At 39.9% G+C, this 15,887-nt stretch overlaps 1 protein-coding gene across 7 annotated transcripts in view; it reads left to right on the forward strand.

Moving 5' to 3' along the window:
• MYOM2 (myomesin 2) overlaps positions 1–15,887 on the forward strand; it is a 419,263-nt gene that overhangs the window by 155,123 nt on the left and 248,253 nt on the right. For all 7 annotated transcript variants that reach the window (XM_044289251.1, XM_044289247.1, XM_044289250.1 and 4 more), the window contains 4 exons: positions 2,304–2,417; positions 4,373–4,460; positions 6,886–6,924; positions 14,662–14,767. In XM_044289251.1, the coding sequence (XP_044145186.1) occupies positions 2,304–2,417; positions 4,373–4,460; positions 6,886–6,924; positions 14,662–14,767 (347 nt within the window). The remainder of the gene's footprint in view (positions 1–2,303; positions 2,418–4,372; positions 4,461–6,885; positions 6,925–14,661; positions 14,768–15,887) is intronic.

Below are 15,887 nucleotides of genomic sequence, written 5' to 3' on the forward strand. Positions count from 1 at the left end.
CACACAGTAATGTTAATCATAGCTACTTTTGAAATAATGCAAACAATACAGTTCTTCTATTATAGTTAATATTTAAAGGGGTTTTACGACATTTTAATACTGATGACCTATCCTCGTGGGGGTATCGTTGGGGTCCGACACCCCGACAATCAGATGTTTGAGAAGGCAGCGGTGCTCCTGTGAGCACAGAGGCCTTCTCTCTAGTTTTCCTAGGCAGAGTGACGACATATTCATCGGTCACGTGGCCTAGGAGCAGCTGAGCCCCATAGAAGTGTATGGGTCTGAGCTGCAATACCAAGCACAGCCACCATACAATGTACGGTGCTGTGCTTGGTAAGGTGCGAGAAGGCCACAGTGCTCACAGGAGTGCTGGTGCCTTCTCAAACAGCTGATCTGCAAGGGTATTAGGTGTCAGATACTGATGACCTATCCTAGGAATAGGTCATCAGTATTAAAATGTTGGAAAAAATGTTTAATGTACTCTCACAATACCCCTCCATATTGGCACACTTATTGAAACATATTTCATTATTTTCCTTACATCATCTAGTAGATTTTATTACTAGTTAAATCTTTTTCAATTTGCCTTAATCAACCGTCACAGTAGCTCACTTGTCCAATTAACTTACGTCTTGCTATTCATTCCAGTATCCCTTGGTCCTGTTTCACACGGTCAGTATTTGGTCAGTATTTTGCATCAGTATTTGGTCAGTGGAACCTAGAGAGAATACGTATAATAGAAATTTTTGTGCCTCTTCTGTGTTTTGGACCCACTCATGGTTTTGGCTTACAAATACTGATGCAAAAATACTGACCAACTACTGACCGTGTGAAAGAGGCTTTTCATTCTATGCATACCTATTCTCTTTTATACCATTAAATATTTTGCATTCTTATTAATTTTATATTTTACATTCTTCTACACTCTACACATACAGAAGCCTTCAAGGTAGATATAACTAATATACACAAGTCTTACCTTTTCTACAGCAAATTCTAAATTTTTTTATCCAGTCTCTCATGGAAAACCTCCACTTATTACTTTTTATATATGGCTCACAGTGTGTTGAAAATAGACAGTAAGCCATACTGGCCTTCATCGATCCCCTGCCACTGCTGTTCCAGCACTGCTCTTGTCTCTGCTGCTCTTCTGGTCCTAGCAGGACATGTTAAAAAATGTTAGGAAAGACTCATGCAGTCAATCACTTTAACTGCTATGGCCAGTAATTGACTATGTGGGCTTTGTCTGGCATTTCCTGAGTAACCTTCTGGGTCCAGGAAGTGGAGAGCAGCAGGGACTAAAGCAGCTTCAGAACAACAGCAACACCTAATAGGTAAGTATGGTTTATTTATATTTTTAGGACACTGTGAGCCCCAAAAAATTATACTGCTGGACAACCCTTGTTATTTTCAATTATTGCCAAATTGAGACCCTACATGGGTTTCAATACTTTCTTTGGCCATTCTCTTGCAAAGGTTTACTGCAATAGGCTCAGTATGATCTACATGAAAATATTATCCATCTGACTACATTTTACGTTCTAGATCAATGTTCCTTTAACGGGGTGTTCTTGGAGTTTAAAATTGATAAACTATCCTCAAGAGAGGTTATCAATAACTGCCCGGTGGGGGTTTAACTCCCAGCAACCCCACTGATCTGCTGTGAGGGTTGCAGCCTCCACAGCATCCTAATTACAGTGCATATTGTGTAGTGGCTGTGATTGGTATTGCAGCAAAGGCTCATTCACTTGAATAAGACTAAGCTGTAAATGGGCCATTTGATAAAAAAAAAAAAAAAAAGTAACATCACAGGTTTAGGAAGTGGCCATGGCTCTCACCGGAGTGCTGTCACCTCTTAAATCAGCTTATTAGCGTACGCGCTAGAGTCAGCACTGATCAGATATTGATGCCCAGGGTTGGCCTAGCCCACTAGAATACCAGAGAATCCCACTGTGGACCCAGGCTCTGATGCAATTGTGAGCCCCAAAGCTCCATGAGAAGAGAACTATTTGAGGCTGCCTTTAGAGATAATTACTTTCCAGTAGGGTCTATTTGTTTCTTTCAAAACAAATTAGACATTATTGGTGATATAGGAGTTGGCCCCGAAATTTCCTCTGATGGGCCCATAAACAACCAGTCTGGCAGGATTGATGCTTTAGTATGTCCTAAGGATATGTCATAAATTTTCCACTATTGGAAAATCCCTGTAACTATAAGAAATATCAACAAATTAATGAATGACTGCTGTGATTTAATGTAATTGTAATTGAGAAGATTCATTATTAATAACCTTGCTTTTACAGGTAGCAAACACAAAGAAGGAAACAGTATTTAAGTGGTATAAAGAAGAGATACCAACTGAAGCCCTGGATGCTCCAAATTTGCAGCAAGGAGTTTGCATATTCCGTATTCCTAGGGTATGGTCTTACATGATTTGTTCAAGATTAGGTTACAAAATAAATATCCAATATTTGGACCATATTTGGACTAAGTTGAAGGAGTTGCATGGGATTAATAAAAAAGAGTCTGCTTTTTTTTGGATTAGCAATAGGTAAAAAAAAATGTGATGTGAATTCCATATGTCAATCGTGGTATCACAAATTGTGAATGGTAAATTATAGATGGGCCAAAAATATATTTGAACAAATAAAGGACTTGTCTATAGCTGCGACATACAGACAATTACCTATCAGGAAACCAGTCCACGTCAAAAACACCATAATTATATACAACTTTATTAAATTGCATGAGTAAAAACACAGAAATTAAAGAGGTATTCCGGTTACCATAAATATAACTCATCGTCAATAATTACCTAATATAGTGTAAATTTCACATATTTACCGTTCAGTAGTTATAAAAGTAGTTTTCTTCCTATGCTACCCACTGTGTTTACCATGGCAGTGACCTGTAGTTCTAAGCCTTTAAGTTGAGCATGCTCAGTGTGTTGCTACCAATTCTCTAGCTAAATGTCTTGTGAAACAAAGGGCGCGTCAGTGTGCTGGTGATTTCTGAGTAGAGGGGGCGTGACCGGACTGTATATCAGGCAGCCAATCAGTAAACAGCAACACTCATGAACAAGCACAAACTCACAGCAGGGAAGCTAGGGATTGTGGGGATTGTAGTTTTGTGAGGAAAGATCAGACACCATTATACTCTCAGTGTGTTGCAGGCTCACACAGGAGATAAGCAAATGGATTTCAAGGTAAATTGAAGCTCTGGTTATATGTATAGGTATGGGCTCTAGTTGGGTAACAGCTTGCAGCCTTGCAGGGAGCGCCATGACTCAAGACACAGGGCCAGAAGGACTTGTAACCAGACAGTAGCGCACAGCCCAGGGGGACCAACAGTGCCATCTGTTGATCAAAACACAGTATACATCACATAAATTATCTGTGTAGAGTGATGGCTAACCTCCGGCACTCCAGCTGTGGTAAATCCACAACTACCAAGATGTACACTTGCTTGGCTGTTCTCCGAACTTTAGAGAAATGAGTAGAGCATGCTGGGAGTCATAGTTTTACCACAGCTGGAGTGCCGGAGGTTAGCCTTTACTGGGACCTACATTCATTTGTATACAAAAATAATTTACCATAAAAGTGAGGCAGAAATATTAAAATTATGAAAAAACATGATTATTCATCAAAAATTATAATAACAGTAATATGTATAAATGCATGATATATACATACATACATACACATGATATATACCGCTACATCCAATTATAACAGTGCAATAAAATAAATGAGATAATCATGATAATAATACATAATAAAGAATATAATGCCCCAAAAATATGCAAAAATATTAAAATTCATATAAATGTATAAAAATTAATCCATAGTGAAAATACATGATGATCAATAGATTATTATTATCATGTGAGTAAATAAGTGAAGTGTATATGATGCAATAAAAATGTAAAAAATTGTCAAAAATGAAATTGTGAAAATAATGAGGAGTGGAAAAACAGATTACATCTGAAATAAAATCACATATGACATGTATGTAAAAACAAGAAAATAAGAAAATGCAATATGTGCAACAAGAAGGGAAACAAGATTATAATGTGAAAATATAAATTGTATCTACTGTATGAAAGATGATGATGAAGTGTGTGTGTGTGTGTCTGTGTGAGAAGGGGAGGGGGGGGGGGGGGGTCTTTGAAAGAAATTAAACCCAAATTAAAAGAACCTGCAGTGTGTGCCACCAGTGGTCAGAAGATACTGGTTTTGCTTTGCAATAAACCACTGTAATATCCCCTGACATAAATAATTGCATGCTTTCCTTTAGCATCTTGCTCTAATATTAATTGCTATAACTTTTTATTTCAATGTAAAACTTTATCTCTTTCCTATTACATTTCCAGCTGACTAAAAAAGATCAAGGTGAATATAAGGCTACATTGAAAGATGATAGAGGCCAAGATATATCTATTCTTGAACTCTCTGGAAAAGGTAAACACATATTTCTCTTTACTGCATGAGATATCTCGGAAGAAGAATAGAGCGCAGGGATGTTAAATTATCCTGACGGTAAAGGACAGAGATGCACTGCTTAATTCTACCATGTATAATACTCACCTTGGTCTGTAGACTGTACATTGATTATGGCCAAATGCCCAAACACATAGGGACACAACTTACTGCAAGGACACCATTTAGTCACTTAATCATTATACACACTGACATAGAAATAAAAAATATGGCCGTGCCAGCTCTGTTATCCAGCTGAGAAATAAGATGTATTGTGCCTCCATTGAGGGCAGCGCAATTTTGCCTGCTGTAAAAAAGATGACAGCAAATTGCCGAGTACTGCAATCCCTAATGTTGTTGGCTAGAGAGGCCTATTAAGAGTTTAACCCTTTCAGCCCCAGGTGATTTTTTTCCATTTTTGGGTTTTTATTTTTCACTCCCTGCCTTCCCGGAGCCATAATTTTTATTTTATTTTTCTTCCTTTAATGTAGCTGTATGAGGGCTTGTTTTTGAGGGGCAAGTTATACTTTCTAATGGTACAATTATTTGTATACGATGTAGTGGGAAACTGGAATTTTTTTTAAAATGAAGCAAAATTGGAAAAAAAATAGTGCTTCCGCCATAGTTTTATGAGTTTTATTTTTACGATATTACATGAAAACTGTCCTATTATCTTCATTCTTCTGATCAGTAAGATTAGAGCAATATTCTTTGCATCACCATATTCTAACCTCCATAACATTTTATAGTTAAGTCTATGGAGCTGTGTGAGGGGTGATTTTGTTGTTTTTATTGATAACATAACAGTGTGTATGACTCCTTGACCACTTTTTCTTTACTGGGTTGCCATTCGCGCCCCAGGAGTGCAGTTCTTTCTGTGGAAAGCCACCTCAGAGGCCATGGTCATAATTGACCATGGCATCTGAAAGTTTAAATGTCTGTGATTGGTGTTATCGCAGATCACAGACATTAGCCCAGGGCTTCTGCTGTTGGAAACAGCAGAAACCCATCAACTATTGGCACATAGGCACTGCCTCTAAAGACCTGTCCAGCGCTGTACATGTAAATCATGGGTTAGGAAGGGTTAATATGCGATTAAATGTAATTCATTTTCAATACATAGCTCAGCAAAGTATTCCTCGGTCTTTCTTCATCTGCATATCTGTATGTTACTGATTGCAGCACTTACAGCACGTTCGTACTGATTGCAGCACTTACAGCACGTTCTCAGGTGAGAACCATGCCCATAGGGAAACATTGGTTTTTGCCAGTTGAGCGTTTTACAGCGCGTAGAAACGCGCTGTAAAACGCTCAGGTGTGAACCTAGCGTAAATGTAAGATGGTGAAGTGAGTCATTTTGAGCTTCAATAGTTTGTCCTGAATTGAGGACCTCACTGGTATGTAGCTTATTGTAATGGGTCTGGCTCCTGCTTTTCCTGAGGATCAGCTGAGAGCAGCATGGAAGGATGTAGGTGCCCGCACATGTAGTATAACATGTTTCCCAATCAAATCATGTAATGCATAGTCATGCAAAGTCCTCCAGAACAGCAGTTTATTACTAACACAGGGGTTTTGAGCTGTGAATCCCTTCAATGATGACCTCATGCTCTATATTTTCAGGCCTATGAGTTCTTCTTTTACTTGCCCATGCCACCAGTACTTTCTATTGCTTGCTCTATAGGGCAATGGCAGCAATAAAAAAAGACTAAAAAATAAATTTAAAAAATGCTTGTAGAAGTGCGCATAGCACATATCTATTGATTGGAACACAGTAGGGATTTTCCAGAAATTAAAAATTGATTACCTGTCCTCAGGATAGGTCATCACTTTCTGATCAGTAGGGATCCAGCTCCTGGCACCTCTGCCGATCAGCTATTTGAAGGAGCTGCAATGCTTGGCCAAGGGTTGACTTTAGGATAGGTCATCAATATTGAAATCTCAGAAATGCTCCTTAATATTTCATTGATACTGTGGCTAAAAAGAAAACTCTATTTCACATCATGTCACTTCCCATAAAAATATTCATTTATGTATCTCTGTCTTAGTGTAAAATTTTCATCTTAACTGTTTTTGTATCACTGTAATAACCATCCAGCTTTTGGTTGACATTTACCTGACTAAACATTTTTCTTGAAACAGCAATTAGGGTTTTGCTGTATAAACAAAGTCCAATAACAAATCTGGCACGTTTTGTGCAATGAGGAAGATTAATGCGTGGCTTTTTTGTGTCACACTCATCTCATGCTTGACTAAAACAGAAATGCTCCTTCAGTAGATATACAACACTTTTTAACTAATGGTTTATGGTTATTTTCATCTGTAGCCAATTCTATATCTCATGGTAAAGTGGAATATATCTGTACAACTAATCAGTTGTATGTGATTTAATGTTTTCTTTTATCACCAGTTTATGAAGATATTGTCCTGGGAATGAGCAAAGTCAGCGGTAAGATGTTTTGTTTCTTTATTTGTTTTAATGACAGAACTTAATTATGGAGTAAACTTTCAATAATTATTTACTGTATTTTTCGCTTTATAAGACACACCCGATAATAAGACGCACTCCAGATTTTAGAGGAGGAAAAAAATAAAAAAATATTTTTTATCAGACTTCATATCAGATCCTAAGATCAGACACCCATAAATATCAGGGCATTATATCAGACCCCCATATCAGCCCTCCATGTCAGAATCCCATCAGCCCTCTATGTCAGACCCCATCAGACCTCAGATTAGCCCTTAAGGTAATACCGCCATCAGACCTCAGATCAGCCCTTAAGGTAATACCCCCATCAGACCTCAGATCAGAATAAAATAAAAAACTCTAACCTCTCCTGCGCAACGGCTTCTCTATATCTCCAGCAGAAGTCACTCTGCCCTTCTCTGGCCGGTGCTGCACTGTCACCTGACAGCGTGCAGCGTCAGGTCATAGTGCGCGCACTACCTCCTGACGCTGTACGGGGTCAGGAAAGGGCAGCACCAGCAAAGAAGACCAGTATCGGAAGTATCGGCACTTGCACCCGACACCCGGGGAGTATCGGAAGCTCTTCTCGGCTCTCGGCACCTAATGCATACTAGTGAGCGCTTCCATAATGAAAGCACTCACTAGTATTCACCTTATAAGAAAAATAGGGTAATTATTTTGATCAAGATTGACATTTTCTCTTGATATCCTCTGCACTGCCAGAGGATGTGTGTCATTAATGATAAGTTGCATCTGTTCACGGTCCATGCACCTAGATTGAAATCTACAACAAATCAGTCATCATTCATGCCAGAAAACTGGCATAAGGGATGGTAAATGTATCAGGGCCGATGGCCCGCCCACACCATGATCACACCACGCCCTCTTTTCGGAAAGTGATGAGGGCGGTGTAGAAACACCTACTAAATTTAGTTTCAATGGCATTTAAAAAGTTGTAAAATTAAGTTTTTTTTCCGCCAGTTTCTGGAGTAAGAGGCACAAAGTATCAAAATGCAGTAGTTGTCTTGTAATAGTAGCAGAGAGAGTCTGGTTCTGGGTGCCATAGATGATGCCACCAATCTGTCCTTACCAAAGTATTTACATTCATAGATAGAACAACAACGTTTGCCCTGGTTAAGGAAAGTCTAACTAGAGCTATGGGTATTTGGGGACATCTCTTAGATGAAATAGGAAGGATAAAACAGAGATCAAACATAATGTTGGGTAAACTCGAGAGGGTTTGAAGAGACATCCGTTATGTGCTAGAAGCTAGATGGGTACGATAGAGACTATGCATGGGTAGGGATATTGTCCAAGGGCTGTGAAAGAAATCTCTTAAAGTTGTTATGCATGTTGTTCTTGTGCTAATAAAGTTCTGGGAATGTGTCATCGGAGAATGTCTGGAGTGTTACTTTAACATTACCCCAACAGGAACTTTCTAAAGTAATTGCTAATATACACACAATATGCAATTGTCTAGACTGGAAAATACTCAGTAAAATTACATGAAGATTATTAATGACTTGAAAGTAGAGCTGCCATGGGTTGGCTTGAAAGGTTGCAGAATCTTGTGGTATGCCTTTGTGGCTGGTGGTGTGTAGCTGTCATTCTTTACATACACTTTTTTTCTTTTTCTAGTTCTCACGTGGGATAGAATAAGAATAGATTGATTTACTATGCTGCATGGTATAAAATAAGCAGCATACAGCACTCTGTATCAAAAGTGTCATTCAAAGTTGTAGTCTCCTATATGTGACATTTTCTAAATCAGAATATGTGCTACTTTGATATTACATAATAGATTTTAAAGGACCTTAATGTCTTTCAGTCTGCATGCAATTTCAGAAGACAAACCTTTATTGCTGTAGCAGTTCTGTAGACTCTAGAATATAAACTGTATCTTATCTTTTTAATTTCCCTCTCTTCTACTCTCAACCTCCCTTGAGTAATTACAAAGCTCTTCCTCAAAATACATTTTAAAGTGTTTCACCTCATTTTAAATTTTCTTTTTGCTGGGTCTAAAAATGAATATGCTAATGCTTTTTAGCTAATCTGTGCTCTTAAACTCTTGCTGACTAATGTGTATTTTTATGTTCATTTTTTTTCAAGCAGATATACATACATGCAGGCTGAAAAGCAAGAGCAAGCACACAAATCACAGGCAAAATAGTCTACTGATACACTAAATGCTTTTAAAATATATTATGAGAAAGTGCTGTAGACATGGTAATCCACAAACTGAAAAGAATAGCGTGGTATTAGCAGGAGGTGCTCAAACCCACATGCAGTCATGCATGTATATAGGGGAGCAAATCCTGCACTTGTGGCCCGTTGCTAATGACGATCCCCAGCAAAAATGCATACGGTGGAGGATGCCCGCAGCGAACCACAAGTACCACAATAGACATCCTACACAAGATAGCAATTGTGTGGATGTGATAATCAATATAACAATATAACAAAATAATAGCAAATACAGGTGCACTCTGCAGTCTCACTAAACCCTCAAACTGATTTTAAAATTGAGAGATTAGCCAACATGTCCTACGGTGTAGGACATGTCTGAGCCCGGGCACCACGTCAAGGTTTCTCAAGTAGCCCGGGACCTGAGCCGTATGGGCAATACCAGGAGCCAGTGCGCAAATTACAGGAGCATGAGGCCGACTCACAAACAACTCACCAGTTACCTCCAGCATGTAACCATGCTTGCAATGGGAGGAGGGAGGAGTCTGCGAGTCCCACTCAAGACTGGCTGATATGGCCCAGGCCTCACAGGTGCCCCTAAATGTGGCCTGTAGATGGAAAACAGTCACATTTAAATTGAAGTTTATACACCTCCAGGAATCTCTATGAATACAAACTGAAAAGAATGGCGTGGTATTAGCAGGAGGTGCTCAAACCCACATGCAGTCGTGCATATATATAGGGGAGCAAATCCTGCACTTGTGGCCCGTGGCTAATGATGATCCCCAGCAAAAATGCATACGGTGGAGTGCACCTGTCTTTGCTATTATTTTGTTATATTGTTAGACATGGTAATCCACATTAGGATGTAATCCAAAGAGAGAAAATACCTTTTTAATAAATAGTATCTATCTATCTATCCCACTTTTTAAAAGATTTTTCCCTTCTATTGAACCCCCAAACTAACGAGTTTCTTCTATAAAAGTGACAGTGCTGTCTGTTCATGGAACTATAGTAACCCCCCACATATGCATATATAGGGCATATGGACAGGGATTGTCTTTGTGAGAGGTTATCCCACCATTGCAAATACTAACTTACTGCTAGTATATGCCATCACTTCATCAATCACATATTCCTAAATGGCATAAAAACGATATAGTTGAATATAAAAGTCAGGAGAGTTAGGCCTGTAGAAGAATGTCAATGGGCAAACACTCTTAATGTATGGCATGGCACCCTATTCCTTGCAAAAATTGAAAAATGAAATCTGTCCCCATGAGTAAAGGTGTCTTTACATGAGCCGACTTTACAGGCATTTATCGGGAAGAAACTATTTGTTGCTGATAATTGCCTGCGATCATCTCCACTATATGTCAGTAGTGATCGCTCATTCCCATACAGATTCATTGTTTCTGGGAAGAAGGTCCCGGTTTAGATAGCAGATGACTGCTGCCCAGAAACAATTTCCCAGATTTACTAATGTGTCTGAACCAAAAATGTGTCTTAAAAAGTAGTGCAAATTGAAATAATTTGGTGCATCTAGGGTTTCTACACTTTTCCCTACTATAATATAATAATAATCTTTATATAGCACCAACATATTTTGCAGCGGTTTTCAATCAGTCTTATATAGCAACAAATGAGTCAACAGTTAAAACAAGAGTAATAAGGGCCCTGCTCACAAGAGCTTACAATCTATGTGGAGATGGGGGTGACACAGATGGTAACAAGTGCTTGATTTGTACAGTAGTCTGGCCATCTTAACGCAATAGGCAGAGGCGTATCTATCACGAGGCAAACAAGGCATTTGCGTAGGGCGGCACTTGCCAATGGGGCGGCAAAATGCCTTGTTTGCCTAGTGATAGTAAAATGTGTCAAACTTTTTTCCCCTTTGTCCGCTGCTTGCCGATCCGAATCTGATCCTTCACTATGCGAGCGGCATCGCCGGCACCGCATAGTGAAGCAGGGACCCTCCTCCTGAGTCCTCCTGACTTCCTCCAGTCCCGACCTCAGGTGTTCTGGAATTTTCAACTACTGCACCTGCGCCGAGCCGTCTTATTTGCGCAAGCTCAGTGGGAAAAGTCTCTACATACCTCCCTCCTCACACAGTCACAGAACAGAGTTGGCCACTTCGCCTGACTCCTAGCCTGCCCTGCGAGGAATGTCCAGGTCCAGTCCAGGCAGAGAGGAACAGGAGTGAGTGAGACGAGAGTTAAAAAGCAAATGGTGCACAGTGAGAGTGAGACTCATAAATAAAGGTGGTATGTCAGACTGTCTATGGTGGCCCTGGACACTCCTTGAGGCTGCCCCATACAGACTGTATGGGGCAGCCTCAAGGAGAGGCCAGGGCCACCATAGACAGTCTGACACACATACCACCTTTATTTATGACACAGTGCAGAGTGCACTATTTGCTTGTGGCAGCCCCCATACAGTTTAGTGTTTCTTTGTGGCTGCCCCGGCCCCCGCCCCCATACAGTATATATCGTCTCCTTATGTCTGCCCCCATACAGTATGTATAATGTCTCCTTGTGGCTGCCCCCGCCCCCCATACAGTATAATGTCTCGTTGAGGCTGCCCCCATACAGTATAACGTTTCGTTGAGGCTGCCCCCATACAGTATAACATCTCGTTGAGGCTGCCCCATACAGTATAACGTCTCGTTGAGGCTGCCCGCATACAGTATAACGTCCCCTTGTTTTTGTTTTCTTTTAAGCGGGTATTTATCGTGATATATAGTTTTCGCAATACATTTCTTAATATTCTTATGCAAAACAGGAAAGGGTGGGGCCTAAAGAGGAAGGGGTGGGGTTTACAGAGGAAGGGGTTTGGTCGTGACAGGAAGGGGTGGGTCAAATTTATATTAGGGGGAAGCCAGAGTTTAGTCTCGCCTAGGGCAGCACAAAACCAAGATACACCACTGGCAATAGGGGAGTAGATATAAGGCTGCGTAAGCCAGTCACCTGCCAATATCTGGAGTGCTTCTGAGTGTATGGGGTGTGGATACTTGGCAGTAGATCAGGTAAAGAAGAATGATGCTGAAGGTGGGTGGGGATGGAGAAGAGTTAGATCAGGGGATGTGATGGGCCAACCTAAAAAGATACATTTTTAGGGAGTACCTAAAACTGTGGATGTTGTGAATTAACCTCATTGCTTGGAGAAAGGCATTCTAAAGAACTGGTTCAAATCAGGGGGAGTCTTGGAAACGGGAGTGAGAGGTTCAGATTATGGCAGATGTTAGTCATTAGCCATTGGCTGACTGGAGAGCATGGGTAATATGGTAGACAGAAATGAAGGAGGTGATGTAGGGTGGTACAGCACTGTAGAGAGCTATGAGGGTGAGAATGAGCAGATTAAATTGAATCTTGTCCTGTATGGGCAACCAGTGCAATGACTGAGCAAAAGACAGAAAAGAGGTTACAGCAGCATCCTTTATTGAAGCCTTAAGTGCGTACAAAAAGCAAAAATACGACGTTTCAGCTACATTGATAAAGGCTACTATGTAGCTAAAATGTCGTATTTTTGCTTTTTGTACGCACTCAATGCTTCAATAAAGGATACACCGGAGATGCTGCTGTAACCTCTTTTCTTTCTGCTGTTCGGTGGACTGCTGCGGATCTGCGGTCCTGTTGTGGCTGATGCATTCCGGTATTGGTCGTGAGGTCCGTTGGTGCTGCTCTACACTTTTGCCTTTATACTGTTTGACTCGGAGCAGAGGCATTGCAGTAGTGGTTAAACAGATAAATTAGCCTGGCTGCTGCATTAAGGATAGATTGGAAATGGGGAAAGTTGAGGGAGAGACCATTTAGAAATGAGTTACATGCTTAACAAGGACTGGGGCTTAGTGGAAATGAATGGGGCTTTGCATGAAAGTAGGCTGTGTTAGAGCAAGATTGAACCACAATTCTCGCATAAAAACCTGTCTCAAAGTAACCCTACCAGTAGTTGAAAAGTATCTATCCTTACACCAGATTTATCATCCAAATTGTGTCTAAGCTTATGCCACCTTTAGGATTAGTAAATCTGGACCAATGATTTTGGTGTCACCACCAGGGATGCTTTCACCCAATAAATGAGTATATGCTTGTCCATTCATATCAACTTTTGTTCTCGACAATTGGCCTGTGTGAAGGGGCCTTAATTTATTCTCTTGTTAGTAAAGCATTGTCTAAGCTTTATAATATTTATTACCAATATTTTCCATTTTGCAATACACCACATTCCAACTATGAAAATGCTAGTAAAACCTAGCTTTTTATGATAATATTGCTTTTAATACCCTAGATTGATTTCCCAGTTAACTGATTCAGAGTTACTAATGGAATGAATGCTCAGATATGGCAACAGCTTCTGGCTGTAGCTTCTCCTTGTAGACAGAGTATTTTTCTCATATTTCAGAGTCATTATTTCTGACAAAATACCCTCAATATCAACTGAACAGAAATGAACACTGTCTCCCAGCCAAATGTGTACCATTAATCACTTCTCTGTCAAAATCAAGTTGCTTACTCCAAGTTCATTTGCCAAAAAGGCTGGGTAATTTGGCCGTCATAGCCTTTTTTAAATGATCTTAAGGGGTATAAAGTGCAGATGATTTAACTAACTATATGCCTCTTCTGTAAAGAAGCACTCACGGATACTGGAATAATCATTCTTTACTTATTGTACTCAAGGCTTTTACTATTTGACAGTCATCTGTATAGTGACAATACACACGTCTTTGCATATTCCATCTTTTTGTTTGACTATTCAAATCCTTTTTCTACACGCATTGTTGTGGTTTTGAAGCTAGCTATTATTTGTATGCCAACAAGGTCTTATTTTTTGTCATGTTTTGTTATACTTTCCATCATCCTCAATAAAAGCTTTTGCCTTATGCTCACAACATATTAAATGAACATAGTAGATAATTACCCTTATATGTCATTTTATCAGAGTGACCATTTTAGTGTTTCGGAATTTGAAGTAATATATATGAGGAGCAGCACATAAGTAAATTCTGCCTAAACACAATTATAGTCTATCCATTTAATCTATAGTGTTAAATAATGTTGATAAAGTCTTAGCACCAGACGGTACAGTTTGAAATATCTTGCTCTAGCTCTCAGTAGATAAAGTGAAGAGTCTATTATAAAGATAATTACTGAAATTACTGAGTGTTTATCATTCGGAGAGAAAAAAGCAACAAGATGTTGTGTCTGAGAGCTCATTGTGAAAATGCTAAAGCAAAACTAGGTTGTTTTGAAAGAATAATACCCTAGAAGACCAGAAACCTATAATGTCTTATTACAGCTGTCTGTATCCTTGTAGGAGGACTGTCATAAAAATGCATCAAAGTCTGTAATTCAATCTATTTCGTATATAACCGAAGCTCACAGATAATATGTCTCAATTGTATCAAAAATATCTTTTCTTTCGGTACAGATTTAGAGAACAACTGTATTTTCTACATTGTTAAAAAAAAAAAAAAAAATGTTACTATGCTAGGTGAACATGATCTAATGCAGAATACTTTGGCCTTTTGTTTAATAGGATCATCTGCTTCCGAGCTTAAGATCCAGTGTACACCGGAAGGAATACGATTCCATTGTTACATGAAGTACTTCTCTGAAGAAATGAAAGTGTCCTGGTACCAGAGGTATGAATTTTCACTCTTGTTCTGGTCTTTGTTTCAAACATCATTAAAGGGGTTGTCTGGGATTTTTATATTGATGGCCTATCCTCAGGATAGGTCATCAATATCTCATTGATGGGGGTCCAACACCCAGTTCCCCGGCTGATTAGCTGCTTGAAGAGACCGTGGTGCTCTAGTAAGAGCTTTGACCTCCTCACAGCATACAAAGCGCTACCCAGTCAGTGCTAATGCACTCCTATCCTGATGAACGCCAATGTGTTGCCGAAACGTCACATTGTACACAGCCGCAATACCAATTAAAAAAATAATTTTCTTGCAACTCAATTGCTGGAGTTTCTATATTTAGCATACAAAGCACAGCATTGTATGTTGTATAAAGGCTGAGCTTGGTATTGCAGCTAAGACCTATTGACATGAATGGAACTGAGCGGCGCCTAGGTCATGTGACCAATGTGCAGGACGTCACTTGCCTCAGGATCGGCATTCCATATAAAAATCCCTTAAAAAGGGTATCCCTATGTACATTGATGGAGTACCCACAGGATGCCATAACTGTTTCAATGATTTGAGTCACACCTCTGGGACCTTCACCTATTTCCAGAATCCTGCATGGTGTGGCAGTCTCTGTGTGCCGCATAAAGAAAGAGAATGAATGGAGAAGTGGCTGAGCATGCACATAATTCTCTCCCGCTAAAGGTGGGTTTACACTGTATGATGTTACCGCCAATTGTTGGGAAGAAAGCGTTCCATCCTGACAATCGGCTGTTCATTCAGTGAAGGAGATTGCTGCATTTACAAGTAGTGCTCTCCTTCACAGTATGAGAGATCGGCCATTTTGACCCTTTTTTTCATTTCGTCTTTTTCCGTATGGGATTAAAACTTTTATATTTTGTTAGTACAGTCATGTACACATGTGGCGATACCCATGATGAGTACTTTTCTATGTATCCCTATTACAGGCGGGGGCTCCATAGGAAATACTATGCAGCAGCCTCCTGTCATTCACAAAGACAAGGGCTGCTGCACACAAGGCTCCTCTGATCACCACATGGGGGAGCCAGAGAATAACTGGAAGCATGCTCTTCAGGTTTTCAGCATGCTCAGATGCCATGGTCAGGTTTGA

The sequence above is a fragment of the Bufo gargarizans genome, chromosome 4, assembly GCF_014858855.1.
Source record: "Bufo gargarizans isolate SCDJY-AF-19 chromosome 4, ASM1485885v1, whole genome shotgun sequence".
In the NCBI taxonomy this organism is placed as follows: Eukaryota; Metazoa; Chordata; class Amphibia; order Anura; family Bufonidae; genus Bufo; species Bufo gargarizans.